Source organism: Polistes fuscatus, unplaced genomic scaffold, assembly GCF_010416935.1.
Source record: "Polistes fuscatus isolate 324 unplaced genomic scaffold, CU_Pfus_HIC Scaffold21, whole genome shotgun sequence".
Taxonomy (NCBI): Eukaryota; Metazoa; Arthropoda; class Insecta; order Hymenoptera; family Vespidae; genus Polistes; species Polistes fuscatus.
In genome coordinates, this window is record NW_025113098.1 from 982,603 (window position 1) to 1,004,139 (window position 21,537).

The following is a 21,537-nucleotide window of genomic DNA, read 5'->3' on the forward strand; positions in this document are numbered from 1 at the left end:
AAATTCCTTATACCATTGGCAACGATTTTCCATCTCTGATGAAACATCACTCGGTTTTTATCAAAGAATATACAATCGGCTTACATATGAATGATTTTTCATTTGTATACCAAATTGAAGATTAGTTCAATTGTTAGGTTTACAGCTTGATTATTTCAATGCGTAATTGCATTTGAAAGATAGTCGAGACAATCGTTAGATTATCTATTAATAAAACGAATCATTGAAATATATTACAATCGTTAATATGTGTCAACGCGATTAAACATCTATCCACATAAAATGTTATATATATTTATACTATCCTTCCTACGCGAAATAACGAGACCTCAAAAATATTTCGCATCTCGCAAAGAAAAGTGGCAAAACGAGAGGAACTTGTCTTAACTCCAATCACGTCTCGAGAAAAACAGCTTTCTTCCTCGAGGGAGCTATTTTCTATGTTACGGTATCTACAGGGTACAATAAACAAGTTCCTTCTGACCATAAAAAATATAAGAGAAATGGAATGAAAAGCAGAAAATATCTTTGATAAAAAAAATTAGTATAAAACGCATACTTTTCTTGTTTTTGTTTCTTTTTGTTTTTCCAAAATTATCTTATTAGAAATTTTTCTATTTTACGGTAATACCTGTAAATTAAAAAAAATATATTTAAAGATTTGCTCTCTCGAACGATAATCACTATACTGATAATCATTGCTTCGCGAACATGTTTATAATATTAGTATAAATATTATTTGCGCACAGTGTCGTGAGAAAAAAAATGAATAGAAAATTAATAAATCAAATTTATAATTAAATATTTTTAAAAATTCTCTCACCTTTCTAATTAGACACGGTAATTGTCCATTGGATATACTGCGATAACCCATAATAGAAACGATAATTACTATACTGATAATCATTGCTTTACGAACATGTTTATAATATTAGCATAAATATTATTTTCGCACAGAGACATAAAAAAACATGAACAGAAAATTATTACATAAAACTTATAATTAAATATTATTAAAAATTCTCTCACCCCCTTTCTGATTAAACACAATAATTGTCCATTCGATATACTGCGATTACCTATAAATGAACGGGAGAAGCTTCTACGAATATATGCAAATTTGATTAAAATGCACATTTGTACGATGATCCTGATTGGCCGATTGGATAAACTTTGCTTTCTCAGTTGATTTTTAAATATTTCAGCAAAAGAAAGCGCGCGCAAATTAAAATTTTCGAATGATATATCTAATTGTAAAATAACAAGTTTTAAATCCAATTTACATAAACAATTAATAATTAAATTATTAAAAATATTGTATGTTGAAACTTCAATTTTATATTTAAAAAGTGTATTTCATCGAGGGACTTGGTATTAGGACAAATTTTATTTAAAAATTGCTATTTTAGTTGGTGTATTTATTTTCGAGCACCTAAGTAAATATAAAATCGTTATACGCCTATATGGTTCTGTATGTAACTATATCACTATCGTGTTACTGTCGTTATATCTATTTATAGAAGCTATCCTCTAATTACATATGAAATAGTAAATGTAGGCTTGTGTGTATACAGTAATATATATGGCACGTCAGTCTGTACGTATAATTACTTATGTCACTTAATTATACTTATTAAATACTACTAAATCCGTCATGAAAGTCTGTGAGAGTTTTATTGTGTTTGGCATTGTTCATATTTAATGGCTTTAGCACTACCGTATCATTTCCATGTACTTTTGTTTGTGCTTGCTAAGCATTTCGGTCACTGTTACCAATTGTTTTATTGTTGGCTGTAAAAAAACGTATATTTCCATCACATTTATTCTATATAATACTTAAGAAACCTGAAAATGAGCTTACTTGTGTTTTTGATAAAACTTGAAGTTCCTTTAAATGAGAAACACAAATGTGATGCAATGTCGCCAGATCTCTTGCAGTATCTGATACGCATGCACTTTTACTCCTTGGATCGGCGCCTTCGGATTCTGGTTTTTCAGTTACATTCTAAATAAAATAAATGTATTATATATAATAATCCTCGTTCATTTTTATTGTGTATTAATTATAATTGCATTATAATAGAACTCACTGATAACTGATCAAGAAACACAACCATTCGTTCCTTGTTTTTGAGAATAAATGGATTTACAACTTCCATATATGGCTCTTTCCCACCAAATTCTACCAAATTAGCCAAATTTTGCAAACATTTCGCCACCATCACTAATGATCTGTACAATAGTTTTTATAATTAACATTTAAGAGAAGACCTAAATCTATTAAATACAGCATGTATGCATGTTTACCTTGCAGCCGTTGGAGGTGGAGGCTCTGCTATTAAATTGAATGATCTAGGATTCAAAATAGCAGGACAAAGTAAGCGTAAAAATATAAATCCACTGACTACTCGTGTCCTAACTAATCTTTCGTGTGGCCATTTTGCAACGACAGCTCTTTGTAGGCAACCACAAATGTATCTTAAAGTTTTTGGACAAGCATCGGGACTTGTAAAAATGCTTAATGTCACTTCATCCAAAACCTAGATTTTCATTAAGTTTTGCTTCGTTAGAAACTACATAATAACAGACGTTTATATATTTGAAAATTGTCGAAATTCTAAAACACACCTGTAATAAAAATTCAGCGTTGCTGCATGCATCTTCGGGTGAATCCATTTTAGTTGGGTTTAATTCACAACTCTGTTTGCTTTCGATTAATTTAACGATGGTATCGCGCAAAGCAGCTTTCAAAAACGAAGTACAAACTGATTTCATATATAAATCCATTAAAGTCGTTGTTAGGCTGGCAGCTCTAAATAGAGTAGGTGTTTCATCTTCCTTGTCCACCTAAATAAAAAGTATAATTAAAACGTATAACGACAAATTTACATCGTATTATGAGTCGTTTTGTTTAATACCAACTTCTGCTTGATTCAAAGATCGTAAGAGATCAGCTTCTTTTCGCTCGTGTCTAAAATATAATTGATTTTTCACAATGTTTTTAATAAAAGCATATAATAATAATTAACAATAATTGGAGATATAAATACCTAAATATTCGAAGAAGACTATTGGCTAATGGTACTCTATCCAAATGACAAACATCTGCCAAAGCCCTAACAACGTGAAGTTCTGGATCTAATAATAATTCCTGTAGAGGACTATATTCTTCTGGAGGCATCGCCAAATCATGTCTATACCTAGAATCCAAACATAAATATATGAAAATTATGCAATTCTTAACTATACACGCTATACACATATATTATTTACCTCAAACGTAACCGTAATGCACCCCATTCTCCAATTGGCGTGACACCGGATAATGGATACCATTCATCCATCTCTTCCCTATTAGTTAGACTGGACAGCTCTACCGTTAACTCTGCAACTTCCGTATCTTTGCTTCGTTTACCTTTGTTGTATAATGTCAAGGAAAATGACATAACGTCTGGTGGAACATCCCTGTTAAATAACTTACAGTAAGATCATCGCCATCGTTGTATTATTATCAAGTTTTGTAAGTGTTTAGTTTAACGTTCGCATACGTACTCCAGAATGAACTCTTCATCCCAGAGTGGATGTAACCCAGTTTTAACCTTTGTGCGTGCAACTTTTACGTTGTTCAGAGCCACTATGATGAATGGGTTTGGTACTAGCTTATATGGAAGTCTATGCGCGTCTAGAATGTGCAGATGTAATGAACGCAATTCGCGGAGACGAGCGACCTTCGGTGCACGTGTAAGTTGTGATACACATAATGGTTTCAAGGCATTAATCCAATCTAAAGCATTTTCCGAATTTGGAGCAGCCAGATAAGTTATCGTGGCCAAACATGGTAAAGCACGTTCAACTAATTGGAAGCAATGAGGCCTATCAAACACACTTTCATGGACCTAAAAAGACTATATTTCAGCGATATGGTGAAAAATTACATACTGATCCATGCAGCTATTTATATGAACTTTTTTTCAATATCGTTAGTTCTTTAGTTAATATTTTAGTTAATATCTTAACTTAATTATCTATAAAAAATAGTATATCTGAAATATTCTTACTCTTCGATACGATATATAAATTACCTGATATAAGTAAGCACAGCTTAAATCAATGAGACCTTTCGGTTTGGTTCTCTTAGGATTGTCATACAAATAGAGGTGTGTATCGGTAGCATCTACTAAAAGTACAAAATACAATGCTTTCCATTTTTTGTTTTTCTCTGACTTTTTTTCCAAATAACCCTGCATTTTAATTCCTTTATTTTTCTTTACGCCAGATTGCTCGCGACATTCTCTAAGAGTCGCATAAATTTTTTCTGCGTGTTGTACTTCTCTATTGACTCTTACACTTCCATCAGGCTCGGTCACCATTGCTTGGACTAATGTATGCCCTTCGACTATTTGTTCCTTTCGATATCTGTAAAAATTGATTACAAATAAATGATTAAAAAATAATGAAACAAAGAATATTAACAATAATTCTCTATAAAGATAATAAACTTACCTATTTATTACAGCATCCAAGCATTCAAAAGTTCTACCACCCATTAGATATCTTACACCTTTCTTCTCTATTCTAAATCTTTGTATTTGATTATTAATATGAAAGAAAAGAGAATAATCTCCTGGACTGTTGTCGGATGGTCTAACCTTTTGTATAAAATTAATTTCAATAATTATGCGAATGCGAATAGTAAAATAATATTAAAAAATTCGTTAAGCTATGATAATAATGATTATTTTACCAAAAAACTTCCAGGTCCTGCTTTGACCAGCATGTCGACAGCTTCACTTTTTGTAACATTTGGATGAAACCAAGAGAATACAGTATTTGGATCTATAGAGTCATCCAAATCCTCTACCAATTCTCGGAAAATAAGTCCCTGTTCTCCAGTCCTATGGGCAGTGACCCATAACCATCCATCACCCATATCATTGTGAACAAAAAATATATCACCCTTTTGAAAACTTAATTCATCCGTATCGGGCATTTTAGTGTATGGCAATATAGCAACTATCCTTTTTTTGTCATTCACAGGCTCAGGTGGAGGTGTTGGATGTATAAGTCTTTCTCTCTTTAAAAGATCCGAGCAATGAGTATAATAAGCAACAAGGTCTGATAAACTATTAAATTGACGACCTCCTGCAAAATATATTATTGCTCTTTAATACTCTTCATACTTACATGAAGAGAGTATTGTAAATGATATCACAAAATCTAAATGAAATATAACTTGCATCAAGAGTACACTTGCACTGATGTTATTCCTAATGAAGTATGTGATCCTACCAATATAATAATCTCCACACACAGCCGTTATTCGAAAATGATTAATTCCAGTTCTTCCAAAATAAGATAGTACGTAACTACCAGGCTTTCTATCACTTTCACGAACCAAGTAACTTCCCATTTTACTAGCATCCCATAGTCTTTCTTCTGCCGTAAATCTATCTAGTCTTCCATGGTACCATCTATAGATAATTAACTTATTAATTTAGATATTTCAAATGCGAAAGTTGCTTGATCATAAATATCTTGTATTTGTTTTAAATAAAAGTGAATTTGATCGACAAAAATTGTTTCTGTTTTAGGCTCAAAACTTTTCAATCCACAAACGTAAATAAAACTTATACAAAATGCATATAAATAGGTAAAATAATCTTACTGATTTTCTGGAGGAGCAGTTAACAATGTAGTATTTGCACTATCAGGTTCTTCTGTATCCTGTATATCATCGGGTAAATTTTCTAAGAAAGGGTCAAATTCATTTTCCACATTCAAAGATTCATTTTGTCCACCATCCTCACTTCCAGTACTTGGTGAACCACCTTTACTGCTATGATCCATCTGTATCAACAAAAAATATATATATGTAATAAAAAATCAATTTATAGAATAAATGCAAATTATATTAAGGGGAAATATACATTCAAATATATATTAATATTGAACATTTATTTTATTATCAATACAATGAAATAACGGAATGTAATACAAAGAGTAACACAAAGAAAGATGGTATATATAATCTTCATTAGTAACAAAGATATAGATATTTATGCAAAGTTATTATATTCGATTGTTTCAAAATTAATCTCAAAGAGTTAATAATAGAAATAATGAACATTAGACAATGAATCAAAAAGAACTTTGAATGGGGATTAGTAATGCATTAACTTGCTTTATCTAATTTTGATCTTCTGACAAATAGAAGCTTTCAAAAGCTTTCTATTAATAATTAAAAAAATAGGAAAGAGAAACAGTTTTTATTTAAGAAATAAAAAAAGGAAAATAATAAACGCTTATGTATATAAACTACGTACCTTAGTGTTATTCGATACACTAGGTCCTCCACGTACAAATTCTGCCATTTTATCAACATGCACTCGTTCACACACACGTTTATTAAAAATTCGAAGTCTTAAGTAAACAGCATTCGTCTTTATTGCAACCTATCCTTCTACATCTATTTACAAAGGTAGGCTTTTATCGATATAAAATGTATTGACGTTTCCAGGCTGCCATTTTACTACCGCACACGCTACCACAAAGCACAGACAATCAAGAAAAGATCTTCATCAGAAAATGTCAGATTTTATACACCAAATGAATGCACTTTCCATGGAATGCAATACGTTACGGTTTGATATCTAAAACAATGTTACCAACTTCATCATCATCATCATCATCATCAGCCTATACTGTCCACTGCTGGACGAAAGTCTCTCTCATATTGAGAGGTTTTTAGCCTTAATCTTCCTCGCTGGATAAAGACGTGTTGGAAGATGGTTTAAGGATGGTGTGTTAGGGAAATTTATAGGTTTAGATAAGGATACTGGATGGGACAATGGATTTCCCCCATATGGTCTTGGGAGATAATCCAAGGCTTGCGTAGGCAGGGTCGCATCCCTGAAGTAGGTCTATCCTCCACCGGGATCGTGTAGGAGTACCCACCCGCTACCTTATTACCGTTACCAACTTACTTCTCCCTAAATTCCCTAAAGATTCTCACGTAGTGTCGGTAAAACAGAGCATGACACAGAAATAAAAACTGAATGCACTTGTCGTCATTCGTCGTTGATATTTAACGTAATCTGTCAAAGAAAGTGTATGCTAGTGTCTGTTTTATGCACAGAAAAACAAAAGTGAAACATTTCATTAAACGATCAAATACATCTTACTATTAATAGGCAAAGTATGATTATTAACCATTAACCAAAATAGCCCAAGTTATATTTCTTATTATAACATACAATACATGCAATTATATGTACTAATTTGTCTTTATTGAAATTTATGAAATACACATCAAATGTATAGTTATTATTTAGTTTGATTTTTATATTAGCAGTAAATCAATGATGTTTGAACTACCATCAGAATTAACTGCTAAACCATTAGCTCTTATCGGTCTATCTGGCTTAGACATATCAAATGCTGTTCATCGATCAATTTGGGATGCATTTAATAATAATCGTAGACCAGATGGTACTACTGTTCAATTTAAGTTATTAGGACCAAAGCATGAATTTCCTACCGTTAAACCAAAGGTACACTCATATATTAATTGTACTTATATATAAGCTTTAAAATATAATAAATATTTTTACAGAGAAACTCATATGAATGGTACATTCCTAAAGGAATTTTAAAACGTAATTGGATGAACAAATACCTCAATGAGATTCCAGCAGTAGTTATAGTCTTTTATGATTTAGATTGGAATGACCCATTGTGGAATGAAAAAAAGATAGAATGTGCTTCGAGAATACAATCTCTCAGGTAATATATACAATAACTTATATTAAAAGCTTAATTAAAATATTTATGAAATGTCTTTTATTAGAGCTGCTTTAGAAGGTAGAAGTACAAAAGTTGCACTTGTATTGATACAATGTGGTGTACCACCTCCTCCAGATTCTGAAGATATAGTAGCAACTGAACGAGCAACTGCTTTATGCGGTGCTTGCGAATTACCACCTAATTTACTCTATGTATTACCTCATGGAGATCATTTATCGGGATATATATCCAGGTATAGTACCAGGAATATTTTATTTCTCATTATATATTATCAGAATTGATGATATATTTTATTTTTAACAGACTAGAAACTGCATTTTATCAATTGGCACAAAATTTTTATCATCATGAATATCGTATTATTAGAAGTCATCGGGATCAATTAAATAAAACTGTTCATCAGTATTTGTTTGTACGTCATCAATTTAAAATGGGATTCTTAAATGAACTGAAGCAAGATCAACCTCAAAAGTAAGAATCCTAAGGTAAAGATTTTTCTATTAGATTTTAATTAATTTTTATTACATGTTCACAGGCATTACGTCCAAGCGTATCATAATCTCTTTGAGATAAGAATGGTAGACACTAACGCATTGGAAATAAAAACTATTGCTGGTTTTATAAACTATAAAATATGCAAGATAATGTTTAGTTTAAATCTTCCAAAAGATGCTATAGCACAATTTAGACTTCATACAGAAAGGTTAATAATATTTCTGAGATATTTATAAGATTTAGAAAAGCATTGAATAATATCAGTAATTCACACGTGTAGGTTTAAACTAAAAACTGGTCCAAAGGAATTGATATTTGAGCATCATGCTTGGATGAGTAACCAGTTTTCAACGTTTGCAGAATTATTTGATGATGCAATTCGACAAGGTCTTCCTGCAGTCCAAACTCAACATCCTGGATATTATTATCAATTAGCAGCACAACATGCGAGCTTGAGGCAATCTGCGTGTAAAGATTTATGTAAAGTATGTAATAATAATTTATTAAATAGTATATTATCTCTTTTATATATCTAATTAATACATTTTCAAATATAATGTTACAGAATGTAAATAGTTATCCAGATCTAGATCCATTAGCTGGGGAAGAAAAACTTGAATTTTATGGTCAACGTCCGTGGCGTTCTGGAAAATTAAATGTAGAACCACTGGATACTGTTAAAGAAGCAGCTGCTATACAAGCATTACAATATAAAGAAAAAACCTCTGTAAATCATTCTGTAAGTTTGATGTATTTAACAAAAGACTAATGAACACAATGAGCTATGATAATTATTATTTATTGCTATTTTAGATGATAATAATTGGCTTGCTGGGAAATGCCATTTCTCAATTTAAAATATATCGATGTCCTAGAATGCGCAGATCGCTAGGTACATATTTTCTTTATATTCTCTCTTTATCTTTTAACTTTTTAATTAAATCTATATATGTATATATATACATATCAAAAATCGTGTATGCATTGTTGCAGTTGTACAGATGGCTGAAGAATATTATAATTCACAGGACTATGGGAAAGTTCTTACGTAAGTTATATTAGTTGTTTAATTAGTATTTTTTTTCTTTTACAAACTTCGAAAGGTTTATTACTTTTTTGTAATATTCAGTAGTCCAAAATTGATCTTGACATTATTTTCTCTAGATAGTTTTCTTGTGTTAACGTCAAAATCATAAAATTTGATTGGTCAGATTATTGATGCACATGTTATGGGAGTATCATGGAGAGAGATGGCCCGTCTTGCTAACAGATATCCTAAAAAATGCTTTACGAGCTGCATATTTGTCCACAAGCATTCAAGACTACCTCACTTTATCTTTTGAAGCTTTAGGACCTTCTACAACATTTTCTAAAGATCAACAAACTATTGTTTACACCAATATTACTAATATTCTTGAGGTAAAAATATTATTTTACTTTCAATATTTAGCTTTCTCATCAATCCATCAAATATTTATTGAGAAGTAATTTTAAAAATGTTATTTATTGATATGTATAATATAGAAACGACCACCGCATCCTGAACTAGATTTACCAGATGATCTAAAACGCCTTGCATTAGAAAAATGGAAATTAGAATTGACTAGGCAAGAACCAATTATTTTTACAATTGATGATAACAATATGGCTTCATTTATAGATGTTAAAGCACAATTTTTAAAATCAAGTTATATGGTTAATGAAAATATTACTATTGAAGTAATTATAAGGTGGATATTGAATTTTATAGCAAAATATTGTTCGTCGCGTACAAAATAACTAACTATATAACGTTTATTACAGAAATACATTTTCTGGAAATATTGAGTTTTCTAAGGTGTCTGCGACAATTAATAGCCCTGTTTTTAATACAGAAATTGTAGTTGCTATCCCTCAGCAGAATAATATTGATCTTATATTCTCTGCCAATGAAATTAAAAAATTTTATGGTGAATTTGCGGCGCCTCCTTTAAGTCATAGTAGTGAAATCCATATTGGTACAATCACATTATATATGGGAAATGAAACTCAATGTTCTATCATTTTAAGATTTCCAGCTGCGGGAAAGGAAACAAATCTTTTACATCGTTTATATCCTGAAATACAACTATTGCAGTACGTAATGCATATGACATATTATATACAATATTTTAAATATATTTTATGACATCACATGTATTATGAAATTGTTTAAACAGTAGTGGTAAATTCGAAACGATAAAACCATTACTAACAACAGAAATCAAAAGGAAAGAAAATGATGTTAATATAAATGCAAAATCTAATAATCCTGCATTATTAGGAGAATGGATACCTATTACAATACATGTAACTACTGAAGACTATATTACTGTAACATCTTTCCATGTTGGTTTTCAGATGGATGGAAACAATGAACAATCAAGTAAGTGTTTGTAAAATATTAGATTGTCCCATAAGTTTTTTCCACGCCACAAAAAAAAACAACAAATATCGTCTATTGAAGTCGCATTAAAAAAAAGGAAGAAACTTATGGGAAAAACTAATATTTAACGCAAAATATATTTGCCAATTATACAATAATAATAAATTTTTATAGCTGATTTAAGTTTGACGATGTCGACTAAACAATCACAGATATCAATTGAAATAGAAAAAACAGAGAAAAATAGTATAATTGAGAAAATTGTATATATGCGGGCGCATAAAGTGGGTAACAGAAATATCACCATAAAAGTATGTAAGATTATATGAACTATAATAAATATAAAATATGTTAATAATTGTGCAATTACAAGAACATTTTTATAACAGGTAGAATATTTTTATCCAAATGAGATAAAAGGAAGTAAAGAAATTATACATTCTATATCAGTTTGTAAACCATTCGAAGTAACTACACGATTTTGTACTAATCTTTTAGAACCATTAACAAAAGGTTTCATTCACGAGCCTTTTATTGTCATGCCACATATTTCATGTACATCACCTTGTCCAATAAAAATTCTCCATACTTCAATCGAGTTGGTAAGTCATATATTTCTTACTTTGCTATTATTATAAAATAAAAGTATTATTTTTTCTAAAGGGAGATTTAATACAAAAGGAAAATAATCAAAATGAAGATAGTATTTTGGCAGGAACAGTACTTTCTGATGGAGAAGCAGGTACCGATGCATATTGTTTAATAGCTAAGGCTGGTAGCGAGCAACCTGTCAGTATAGGAGTATATACTATTAAATGGATACGGTAAATAATCCTTGAAGATTTATTCCATTGAATAAAAATGATTATTAAAACATACATTCGTTTATTTTTAGTGCAAATGATGAGAATGCATCAGAAACTAGTAGCAGCGTAACATTAGCTCCATTATGGATAGAAGATGCAGTAATTAGTTTAGAAGCTAAATTACCAGCTCATGGTTGGGTATGCACGCCACTTTATATATCATATATTATACAAAATCATTCCGATCATTTGATCACTTTACGTTTAACAATGGAGGCTAGTGAAGCATTTATGTTTGCTGGGCAAAAGCAGGTAAATTTATATTGATTGTTATTACCCGTATCAACATGATCATTTGACTTGATGCTTTTCCTAGGTTGATATTTATATTCTTCCAAAAAATGAAAGGAGAGTAGAGTGGATTTTACGTCCACTCGTTGCTGGACTTGTAGCATTACCAATATTATCTTTAATTGCACCTGCCGGTAATATACTACAATTTAATAAATATAATATTTCATACTATTTTTAATTTATTTTATTTCTTTTTTTATTCTTTTTCTTATTTTCAGATGAAGAACATAAATTAAGTAAAGGACGCCTTTCGGAAGTGCTGGAACGTTCATTGCCAAGTCATATTTATATATTGGTAAGTTCTCTTAAATTCTAAGTGATGTAAAATTGTGGTTTTTTTCTTCTCTTCCTTTTTCTTTCGGACATTATATTTTTTTGTTACAGCCAAAATCACAATCTATAGATGATTAAACATGACATATTTATTTAGACACCATGGGTATACTTTACACATAATTTCATGTGCATTACAAAGATATAATATATATATATATATATTAACAAACAGATATAGAAACAAATTTGTGTTGGATATAATTTTTAAACGGCAATTTTATATTTTAGCGATAAAAGATCCTTATCCTTATATGTATTTAAAGATTTTCTTACATTATAATCATTTTAACTAAACCTTGCATAATAGTATCATATTGATTCACATCAGTAATCACATCAATTGATTCATTATTTGCATCTAAAATACAATATCGGTAAAGTATTAAACTGTAAAAATTTGTTATCGACGCAAAAATATATTGATCATCGTTACAAACGTTACTATAATAGTCACATTACAGTGTTTCAATACTATCCTTAATAATGAACACCATATTTATAAGAAAGTGCCTTTAATAATATGATACAATTATTACAAAAAAATTGATTGTCGATCAAAAAAGACAATACCATCGATAAAAGTGTATACTGAATATTTGTCAAATAAAATAACATTCTATGAGATTCGATTATGAATAAAACAGCAGCCGTTAGCCCAACAATATAAATAACTTTGCTGCAACTGAATAGTTAGAGAAAACGTTTGTTATTTTCTTCTTCTCTTGTATCAAATGAGAGATGCTTCAGGTGTTCTAAATATTAATAATTATTAATTTACTAATTATTTTTTATTTATAAATTTAATTATTAATTAAAATTCTCAATAATATGATAGACAGAGTAACAAAAAAGGTCATAATGGACGCTCCTGAAAGGATTCAAGCATCTTTAGATTCACGTGTAAATTTTGAAGAATCGCTGATAAGAAATCAAAAACTTTTAAAGGTACAAACAGTCAAATTTTATATTTACATAAATGCAAATTAACATTTTTACAGCAGCGTAACACATAATAGCTTTATTGCTAAGAATAAAGAATATTAATTTCATATGATTATTTTTTTTTATTAATTTTTTATCAGGAAAAAAGAAACTGTAACGAGCTCATAAGCAATGATGAGTCATGCCTATGCGCACACAATATCGCATTTTGTGACTCACTTTTCGTCCATAAACACCTTTAATTATTTGTGATAAATATTCATGTAAATAATACTAAAATTTCAATATAAAAAGAGAAAAGAGAGGGTGGAGTTGAAAACAAAATATTCTTTCATCTTGAATTTAGCTTCATTGAAAATATATAAAAATATAAACTAATTATTATAATTGTTTTTATTATAAATTTTATAATTTAATCGATATATAAATGATCGTATTATTAAACTATAATATACAATAGGACTTGGAACTTTCTAAAGCACGTTTGAGAACTCTCGCAGCTTATACACCTACCGAAGAAGAATTACAACAAGTTGCTTCAACATATCGTAAACGTCTTCAAAAGAAATCAAACTCTTAAATTAATAATATTCACGTAGAACATTTACTGTGGTGAATGTTATTACGATCTAATAACTCGAGCCGAACGAACAAACTTCCAATTGAAAAGTTTGTTAATCGTCAGGATCGATGAATCGGATCGTTTAGCGGTATATTTAATTTGCTTATATAAAAAATAAGCATAAACAATTTATATTGAATTATTGTTTAAAACTATGATGAAAAAAGAAGTGACAATCGAAAATAATACTGCACATAGTCGTGTACCCCTTTAATACAATATTTTTAATTTACGAATTGTATTGATATCAATCAACATATGTTGTTGTAATTTCTATTGTTAGGACGACTTGATCTTTTATGTTAATCAATAATTTCTTTGACTAAAAAAATTAATTCAGAAAGGATCAAAATGTAATACATATTTCTTCTTAATTATCGTACAAGGAATATTACTTACGCGTGATTTTAAGATCAAAGTATTATATTTTAAAAATTTCCCATCGGCTCTGTATATTCTGTAGATTTCGTGGCAGGGCACAATTTTAAAAGAGACAAGTACGTACGACGTTCACCTATAAGAATGACATTCATATTCATTTTCCATGTTGTGGCTGCACTATCATCAGCAATAATTACCAGCTCATACAACATGTATGTTTGATAGGAAAGCCACGTTTCCTGAACTGTCCTGATAAGAACCGAAGACAATAATTTGTCAGAATGCTACTATACGGTTTTATTTTAAAGCCGTGCTACATACTGTATCTAATCTTGACCTTCTAAATAAAATTCCACTCAAAAATCTTTCACTTTATTATTTAAATTAATATTATAAATATTACATAGCTCTTCTTATCTTGTATCTTCGCTATACAAAATCAAACTTGTTATCTTCGATTCTTCGAATAAGAATATATCCTACAAAATTATTCAAAAACTACATAAATATATACACATTTTATTTCTTCTTTTTTATCATTAAAAATGCATTGAAACTAGTTACCAAGTAAAATTGTAAACTCGTTAAAATGCAATACGAGCTAAGATTCTAATTTTATCAAAGTTTTATTTTTGAATTATTTAAATATCAGAAAATTCCAATATATACGTCTGTATTTTAATAATTTACTTACCTACATAATTACAATTAGTATGTTATAACACACTTCTATTGTAAATGTGCTCTGCACACCTCTAAATATTCGAAGAAACTGAGATAAAACAGTTGTAACAAGTAAAATGTTACTACTAATTTTAAAACTCAACGTGGCATAGCAACTGAATAAATAAAATGCGACTGTACGACATCGTCATTGTGAATAAAAAACATCTGTATCAATATATATTTATTATCTTCAAAATACTCTTTTCTCTTTTCTAATATGAATAAATATATATAATATACGAAAATGTTTATAATTCGTGAATAACTTTGTATCTTATGTGTTATTTTATTAGAAATACCTATACATACTTTCACTGTAACAATTTGATATTGTACATATTACAGGATATGCGTAATAATTATATGTACATTTTGTTCTCTTCTATATAATTTAAATTATATACCCATATAGGTATATAAAGACATATACTTATATACGATCAAAATGTAGAACAAAAAGAAATAGGTAAACTGATAGGGAATATATAGCTTCCATTATTCTTATCGCTTACTTGCAGTTGCATAAGTGTAAGCTGGTATAAGTTTGTTGCATTTGACTACCTTCTGTCATTATTACTTTATCGTTGATATTAGCGGCGAACATAATATCTACGACGATATTATTTCTTTTTACTTAAAACTAAAACAAAAAATAACTGTCCTTGCAAACTCATAATATAGCTTTTAGCACGATATATATACATATATATTTTTTTTACTTTACTAAAACCCGTAATTTTATTTATTCTGTTTATTTAGAGCAGCGAAAAATATGAAAATCTTAGAAATTGTTATCATATCATTTTATTTTTATGTCGTATAGTCACAGTATTTTTTATTCTCAAAGGAATATCTCAAGAATACAATTATATTTATCGTCAATGAAAATAAATATTTCACAATAATATTATTACAATTTATACGATTTTGCGGACTTAAATCTTAGTATTATAATATTATATTCAATATTTGCAAATAATATAAGTAGTTAATAGTGCCAATTATCTTTTATCATATTAACTTGATTCTTGCTTATGTCTAAAATGTTATTTAAATAATTATTAAATATTATATAATATTAATAAATCGTAGAAATAGCCGTGTAAGTATAATTTAAATTTACTAAATAATCATCATGAGATATCATCATATTTTATTAACTGTGTCTGAATTATTAATTCCACCAATTAAATTCGCTATATATGTATCTCTCTACATTATCTAAAATATATTATTTTTAATTTTTTAGAAAATTTATTATTAGTGGTGCAACTCTTTCAGGATTTATTAAATGAACATGATGAGTGCCATTAACTTCATGATATTCAAATTTTTTAGCATTTAATTTTATTTGATCAAGAACTTTCTGATAATGTTCAGGTTGTTCGAATTCCATACCAGGAATGGCCCGAATGTTAAGATATGCACATGTTATTTTTGATGCATATGCAAGTACCAAATCTAAGGATAGCATACCTAGCGTAGAAACCTGTAAATTTTATCTAGTCACACATATATATTTCTTTCTATTTTTAACACGAATATCTTTTTATTTTATAATTTACCTTCAATCTTGGATCACGTGCAAAGTAATATTTGTTAGTAGTATAAGAAGGTTGTATACCACGCTTCATTAATACTTTAGCTCCCATTGTGTTTATGGAACCATTGTAAGCAGTTACAACTATATCAAGCATCTCAGAATAATCATAACATGGAGTATTGTCTAATGTAAGATGTTCATAATTTAAGAATTTATCGATGTGATCTCCTGTTACTGCTGCAGTCTTAGTTATATCCCTTACACTAGGACTAGCTATATCCAAACTAATCAAGAGATCTACTTCTTTAGGATAAGATGCAGCATACAAGAATGATATTGCTCCGCCCAATGAATGTCCCAATAATTTCACCTACATTTAAAATAAAATAATTAATAAACAAGAAATTATACAATTTTTGAAATAGATAGTTTAACAAACGAAAACTAAATAAAATTTGTGGTGTCATTATCTTAGTACTCGTGTATAATTAACATGCAGTGTTATAATCTTGACAATAATTAATTTAATCTATAAGGATGACTGTTACATGTAAATATTAGAGTATTGATTAAAACGTAAAGAAAAAGGGAATAACGTAATAGTATACATCATTCATTTATGATCATTAAAGGAGTGGTAATCGAATCCACTCGCTAACCTTAATCCACTTGAAATATTTTATAACTTTACGTAGTATTATAACACCATCCCAATAAACATAATAGTATTGACATTTTGGATAATGCGAAGATAAACCGTGTCCAGGCATATCCAAGCAAAGTATCGAAACATCATCAGGAAGTAATGGAATCAAAGTATCAAAACTGCCTGCGTTATCTTGACGACCATGTAGTGCCACTATTGGTTGAACCCATCGAGGGCCCCACCATTTGCCTGTAGGTGAGTAATAATGTTACTGTGAGTAATAATTATTACCCCTTTTTCTAAAACGCAACTATAATTATATTTTAGTATTTTTCTGCTTAAGCTATGTATCACATCTTGAAAGTTTTTAAACAACATCTCAAAATGAAACAAAGTCACAGCAGAATTCAAAATACTATACCCTATTCGATTGGGTTTTTATGAAATAGTTATACAACGACCTTAGAACATTTTCATTGAAATTGTGAGATCAAACTTGTTTTCAGAAATTTTACAATTTGATGTCTATATAATGATACATAATTTAGTTGATGAATAAAATATGTATTATGTATAGCATAAAACTTAATATAGATTGTAACAGTCAACCTTTTTCCAGATAGATTAGCATGATTTTTGTTGTGTTAGATAATGTATTTTTATTGATGCAATAATAATAAATTATTTGAATTAAGTATCAAATAGAAAATAACTGCAAGCATTCACGGAGTTATTAAAATAATATTACCTATACGAAACGTATTCAGATTTATCATAAATGTAATGTCTCCTAAAATAGAAAGAAATATTTATATTTCTATTAGGTAACTTAGAAAAATCAACATATATCAACATATTATACAATGATTAAATAAAGAAATAAATGTCATTATACAAATCATTAAAATAAGTCTTAGAAATGAGAGTTAAGCATGTAATTAAATTTAAATCATTATAAGTTGGTTGCATAAATAAAATTGGCAATACGATAAAAACTTCATCGTTGTATAACTTTGACTGCTAGCTAACCTTGTTCCACTTGTAATGCTTAACAATTCTACGTAGAGTCATAACCCCATCCCAAAATACATAATAGAACTGTCCCGATGGCAGATGAGAAGAGAAACCATGGCCAGGCAGATCTATGCTGAGAATGGGTAGATTTGACGATATAAATGGTGCCAAGTTATCAAAACTTCCTGCATTGTCCTGCCAGCCATGTATTGCCACTATCGGTTGTTTGTCTCTTGATCCCCACAATTTTCCTAAATGTTTTATTACTATGAATTTATTTAATAAATTTTGTGTAAGATCTTTCAAACTGAAAAAAAGGGAAAAGAACGGTCAATAAGATATAATTTATACTGACCGCTAATAAAACCCCAAGGTACAGGAATTTGTATTTCTTCAGGATCTAAAAGAACGAACAAACTTTTTATTAAACATCATAAAAATAATATTCAAATAAAATTATAACATATTAAAAAACCAGTATATAATTTTAATAGATAAAATCTTACCATTCTCTTTGTAGCTATTTTTATCATTCACAGCTGACTCATCATTTTTACCAGTATTTAAAGAATCCATTGTTTCTAAATACCACAATTAAAATAATCTTATTAACAAGAAAATATTTATGTTCGATAAATAAATAATTACGCATTATATACTATGCATTATAATACCACAATTAACAGGCGCAGCGCTACAATTGATTAAAACACTAGTCACCAACTATTTCAGAGTGTATTCAACTTAATAAAAACTCTACTCTAAGCACATCTATAAATATCATGATGTAAGCATTATTTAACCTATAAGTGTTCAATAATAATAAATTGATTATTGATTATGTAAATATGTTAATTGATTATTTAAATATGAAACTGAATCATTTATAAGGATATGTACACTAGAATATTAATTAATAGTACAAAGTACTAAAATTATTCACACAAAATATTACGAATGAAAATTTTCTATATTACAGATATACAAATCACTGTTTTTTAAATGAGAAAGAGTTTCAATTCGAATTTCGAGGTGCATTTATTTATCGTCATCTTGCGCAATTAGAATATATATAGAAATATCTTTTTAATTTACATGTTTTCTTCTATTTTGTTCTATATTACTTGACAAATCGAAACAGTTAGATAGTAAATCACGTTCGAAATATATCTGCCGCAATATAAAATGATTTTGTTATTTCAGAGTATTTATACTGTCAATAGATATGTAAAATGGAGAATTCAGAACTTATTATAAAAACTGTTATTCATGCAGGTACAAAGCATGTTACCTTTGTTCCTGGAACAAAAGTATGTTTATAATATTTAATATTTCATAATTAATATTCAGGATTTATATAGTTGATCAGTTAATCATGTAAAAATATATTTATATTATATTATTTAGGTTGTATTTCACTTTAAAACAACAAAATGTGATACGAATAAAACTGTAATAGATGATAGTAAAACTCTGGGTTCCCCAATGGAATTAATTTTAGGAAAAAAATTTAAACTCGAAGTATGGGAAGTAATAATACAAAAAATGGCATTAAATGAAGTGGCTTGTTTTAAAGTAGATAAAAGCGTATGTATATTTTATATAAATGTATCGTATGAAAATAAATAAATAACTATTATTATATTTCTATAACTATATTATATTTCTTATATCTGCTATTGTTTCAGCTAGTCACCGCATATCCTTTTGTGTCTAAAACATTAAGAGAAGTAGGTAAACCGCAATCTGAAAAGCGTAGTCATCATTGTTGCGGAGTTACTTTACAAAATGAAGGAATTGGATATGAAGATTTAAATGAACTTATTAAGTACCCTCAAGATTTAGAATTCACAATAGGTATGCTCATTTATTTTTCCTAAAGTTAGATGTTTTTAAGATAACTTTTATACCTAATATATATACAATACATTATAGAACTGACACAAATAATATTACCAAATGAATACGAAAAAGAAACATGGCAGATGACAGAGGATGAAAAACTTAAAAGCGTGCCAGATTTAAAAGAAAAAGGAAATGTTTTTTTCAAAAATAAAGATTATGATAAAGCTTCTGAAATGTATGCCAAAGCTATTGGAATTTTGGAACAACTTATGCTTGCGTTAGTATAGAAGTATTTTAATCGGTATAATGATACAATTTCTAATAATTATTAAAGTATAAATTTAAATACTTTTAATTTGTTTAAATTTTTAGAGAAAAACCAAATGATGAGGAATGGTTAACTTTAAATAAAATGAAAATACCATTATTATTGAATTATGCGCAATGTAAATTAATAAACAAAGAATATTATTCGGTTATAGAACATTGTACAACAGTATTAAAAATCGAACCAAGTTTGTATTATTTGTTTTAGAAGAAAACAAGAAGTAATCTGCCTAAAATTGATTTGATTAATTCTTTTTAGATAATGTTAAAGCTCTATATAGAAGAGGAAAAGCTTACATCGGTACATGGGATGAAGATAAAGCCACCAAAGATTTGAAAAAAGTTACACAATTAGATCCTTCCTTGCAGAATATGATCGATAAAGAATTACAAGTACTTGCAACAGTCATTAAAGAAAAGGATAGAATACAACAACAAAAACTTGCACAAATGTTTAAATAATTATAAATGTACATTAAATGATTATTATAAGTGAGTGTAACTATATCTCTCTTACCAATTTTATCTCGAGTTCAAAGTACATAAAAAGAAAGTAGGATTATCAAAAACAACAATTGTTGGGTTTCATTGATTACCATAATTTTTGAAAAATATAATCGAATCGATCAAATCTATAAGCAAAGGATATAGGATTGAAGAAAGTTATATTAACTAATAAAATCATATCATAGCTTTAACTTCTAACAATAATATATTTCGAAACATATTGTCAATGGGGGGTAAACATTATAACAGATAAACTATATATTGAAATATAAAATTCTGAAGTTTGCTAGCTTCTCGAGTTGATTTCTTCATTTCTGCACAAATATATAATTATTAAAAATAAAAAGATCAAAAATGATATTAAGAAATTTAGTTCAATATAGTTATTTCACGAATACGGAGACAGTATTGAATGTAGCAGAGCAATGTGCTACACATCTATATCCAACGAACATCCGCGAGATACTTGTCCGTCTCGCCAACGTGGAGGTTGATGTAGAATGGCGCACGGAGTTTCTTTCTAGAAACTCAATTCCCGGTCTCAGGATTGGAAAGGCTCCAGATGGATCACCTCTGGCGATGAATATCGACGATGTTTATCCGCCTGGATATACAATTGTAGACTTACAACAAGACATCTTTTGTTATCGCAATCTACTATCACGTGTGACGGGTCGTTTACCGAAGAGTTTCATCTCATCGTTAACGTGGGGACATCAAGGTTCACTTGCTGGGACAGTCAGTTTTGATCCTATCCCAACTCGTCTAATTGTGAGATTTACCAGA

The 21,537-nt window shown here is 29.0% G+C and overlaps 5 protein-coding genes across 12 annotated transcripts; 3 read left to right on the forward strand and 2 right to left on the reverse strand.

Annotated features, from left to right (window-relative positions):
• Positions 1-1,397: 1,397 nt before the first annotated feature.
• LOC122517833 (ras GTPase-activating protein 1) lies at positions 1,398-6,945 on the reverse strand. The gene is made up of 15 exons (XM_043636429.1): positions 6,324-6,945; positions 5,666-5,847; positions 5,290-5,471; positions 4,745-5,142; positions 4,504-4,649; positions 4,083-4,416; positions 3,553-3,896; positions 3,274-3,465; positions 3,051-3,200; positions 2,923-2,971; positions 2,629-2,847; positions 2,308-2,540; positions 2,091-2,232; positions 1,862-2,005; positions 1,398-1,791 (listed from the first exon to the last, which is right to left on the reverse strand). Exons 1-15 carry the CDS (start codon positions 6,369-6,371, stop codon positions 1,714-1,716), a joined length of 2,841 nt encoding a protein of 946 aa, XP_043492364.1. The 5' UTR covers positions 6,372-6,945; the 3' UTR covers positions 1,398-1,713.
• A 100-nt stretch (positions 6,946-7,045) lies between these two features.
• On the forward strand, positions 7,046-12,822 carry LOC122517832 (trafficking protein particle complex subunit 11). 2 transcript variants are annotated; one of them, XM_043636427.1, is made up of 21 exons: positions 7,046-7,195; positions 7,349-7,550; positions 7,613-7,782; positions 7,847-8,035; positions 8,107-8,274; positions 8,339-8,506; positions 8,579-8,783; positions 8,864-9,037; positions 9,112-9,190; positions 9,292-9,346; positions 9,510-9,717; positions 9,823-10,028; positions 10,102-10,413; positions 10,497-10,702; positions 10,877-11,013; positions 11,092-11,304; positions 11,366-11,526; positions 11,598-11,820; positions 11,885-11,993; positions 12,081-12,157; positions 12,247-12,822. In XM_043636427.1, exons 2-21 carry the CDS (start codon positions 7,359-7,361, stop codon positions 12,271-12,273), a joined length of 3,279 nt encoding a protein of 1,092 aa, XP_043492362.1. In that variant the 5' UTR covers positions 7,046-7,195; positions 7,349-7,358; the 3' UTR covers positions 12,274-12,822. The 2 variants fall into 2 exon arrangements, with proteins under 2 accessions (XP_043492362.1, XP_043492363.1); XM_043636428.1 differs by having other exon boundaries at positions 7,352-7,550.
• Positions 12,823-12,853: 31 nt separating this feature from the next.
• Positions 12,854-15,065, forward strand: LOC122517834. Its single transcript, XM_043636430.1, has 3 exons — positions 12,854-12,945; positions 13,034-13,143; positions 13,601-15,065. The coding sequence occupies exons 1-3, from the start codon at positions 12,930-12,932 to the stop codon at positions 13,718-13,720; spliced, it is 246 nt and encodes an 81-aa protein (XP_043492365.1). The 5' UTR covers positions 12,854-12,929; the 3' UTR covers positions 13,721-15,065.
• Positions 15,066-15,740: 675 nt separating this feature from the next.
• LOC122517626 (probable serine hydrolase) lies at positions 15,741-19,299 on the reverse strand. Of its 6 annotated transcripts, none has more exons than XM_043636136.1 (6): positions 19,168-19,299; positions 18,579-18,653; positions 18,428-18,472; positions 18,088-18,323; positions 16,435-16,782; positions 15,741-16,358 (listed from the first exon to the last, which is right to left on the reverse strand). In XM_043636136.1, exons 2-6 carry the CDS (start codon positions 18,646-18,648, stop codon positions 16,107-16,109), a joined length of 951 nt encoding a protein of 316 aa, XP_043492071.1. In that variant the 5' UTR covers positions 18,649-18,653; positions 19,168-19,299; the 3' UTR covers positions 15,741-16,106. The 6 variants fall into 6 exon arrangements, with proteins under 6 accessions (XP_043492071.1, XP_043492069.1, XP_043492070.1 ...); XM_043636134.1 differs by lacking the exon at positions 19,168-19,299 and adding an exon at positions 18,747-18,834; XM_043636135.1 differs by lacking the exon at positions 19,168-19,299 and adding an exon at positions 18,747-18,830 and having other exon boundaries at positions 18,579-18,676.
• LOC122517628 (aryl-hydrocarbon-interacting protein-like 1) lies at positions 18,733-21,040 on the forward strand. 2 transcript variants are annotated; one of them, XM_043636140.1, is made up of 8 exons: positions 18,733-18,859; positions 19,052-19,104; positions 19,276-19,382; positions 19,480-19,659; positions 19,761-19,929; positions 20,008-20,194; positions 20,290-20,432; positions 20,504-21,040. In XM_043636140.1, the coding sequence occupies exons 3-8, from the start codon at positions 19,305-19,307 to the stop codon at positions 20,704-20,706; spliced, it is 960 nt and encodes a 319-aa protein (XP_043492075.1). In that variant the 5' UTR covers positions 18,733-18,859; positions 19,052-19,104; positions 19,276-19,304; the 3' UTR covers positions 20,707-21,040. The 2 variants fall into 2 exon arrangements, with proteins under 2 accessions (XP_043492075.1, XP_043492074.1); XM_043636139.1 differs by lacking the exon at positions 19,052-19,104.
• The last annotated feature ends 497 nt before the right edge of the window (positions 21,041-21,537 follow it).

Excerpts from the sequence above, each read along its gene's own strand:
- LOC122517833 (XM_043636429.1), bottom strand. The coding sequence starts at position 6,371 with ATGGCAGAATTTGTACGTGGAGGACCTAGTGTATCGAATAACACTAAG. Across the intron at positions 5,848-6,323 it reads GTGTATCGAATAACACTAAG|ATGGATCATAGCAGTAAAGG; the intron begins GTACGTAGTTTA and ends TTGTTGATACAG. Across the intron at positions 2,848-2,922 it reads GATCTTTGAATCAAGCAGAA|GTGGACAAGGAAGATGAAAC; the intron begins GTTGGTATTAAA and ends CTTTTTATTTAG.
- LOC122517832 (XM_043636427.1), top strand. The coding sequence starts at position 7,359 with ATGATGTTTGAACTACCATCAGAATTAACTGCTAAACCATTAGCTCTT. Across the intron at positions 9,038-9,111 it reads AAACCTCTGTAAATCATTCT|ATGATAATAATTGGCTTGCT; the intron begins GTAAGTTTGATG and ends TTGCTATTTTAG. Across the intron at positions 10,414-10,496 it reads CCTGAAATACAACTATTGCA|TAGTGGTAAATTCGAAACGA; the intron begins GTACGTAATGCA and ends TTGTTTAAACAG.
- LOC122517834 (XM_043636430.1), top strand. Across the intron at positions 13,144-13,600 it reads GAAATCAAAAACTTTTAAAG|GACTTGGAACTTTCTAAAGC; the intron begins GTACAAACAGTC and ends AATATACAATAG.
- LOC122517626 (XM_043636133.1), bottom strand. Across the intron at positions 17,308-18,427 it reads ACCTTGGGGTTTTATTAGCG|GCAAATGGTGGGGCCCTCGA; the intron begins GTCAGTATAAAT and ends ACTCACCTACAG. Across the intron at positions 16,783-17,071 it reads AATATTTCAAGTGGATTAAG|GTGAAATTATTGGGACATTC; the intron begins GTTAGCGAGTGG and ends TTTTAAATGTAG.
- LOC122517628 (XM_043636140.1), top strand. The coding sequence starts at position 19,305 with ATGGAGAATTCAGAACTTATTATAAAAACTGTTATTCATGCAGGTACA. Across the intron at positions 20,195-20,289 it reads TTGGAACAACTTATGCTTGC|AGAAAAACCAAATGATGAGG; the intron begins GTTAGTATAGAA and ends TTAAATTTTTAG. Across the intron at positions 20,433-20,503 it reads AGTATTAAAAATCGAACCAA|ATAATGTTAAAGCTCTATAT; the intron begins GTTTGTATTATT and ends AATTCTTTTTAG.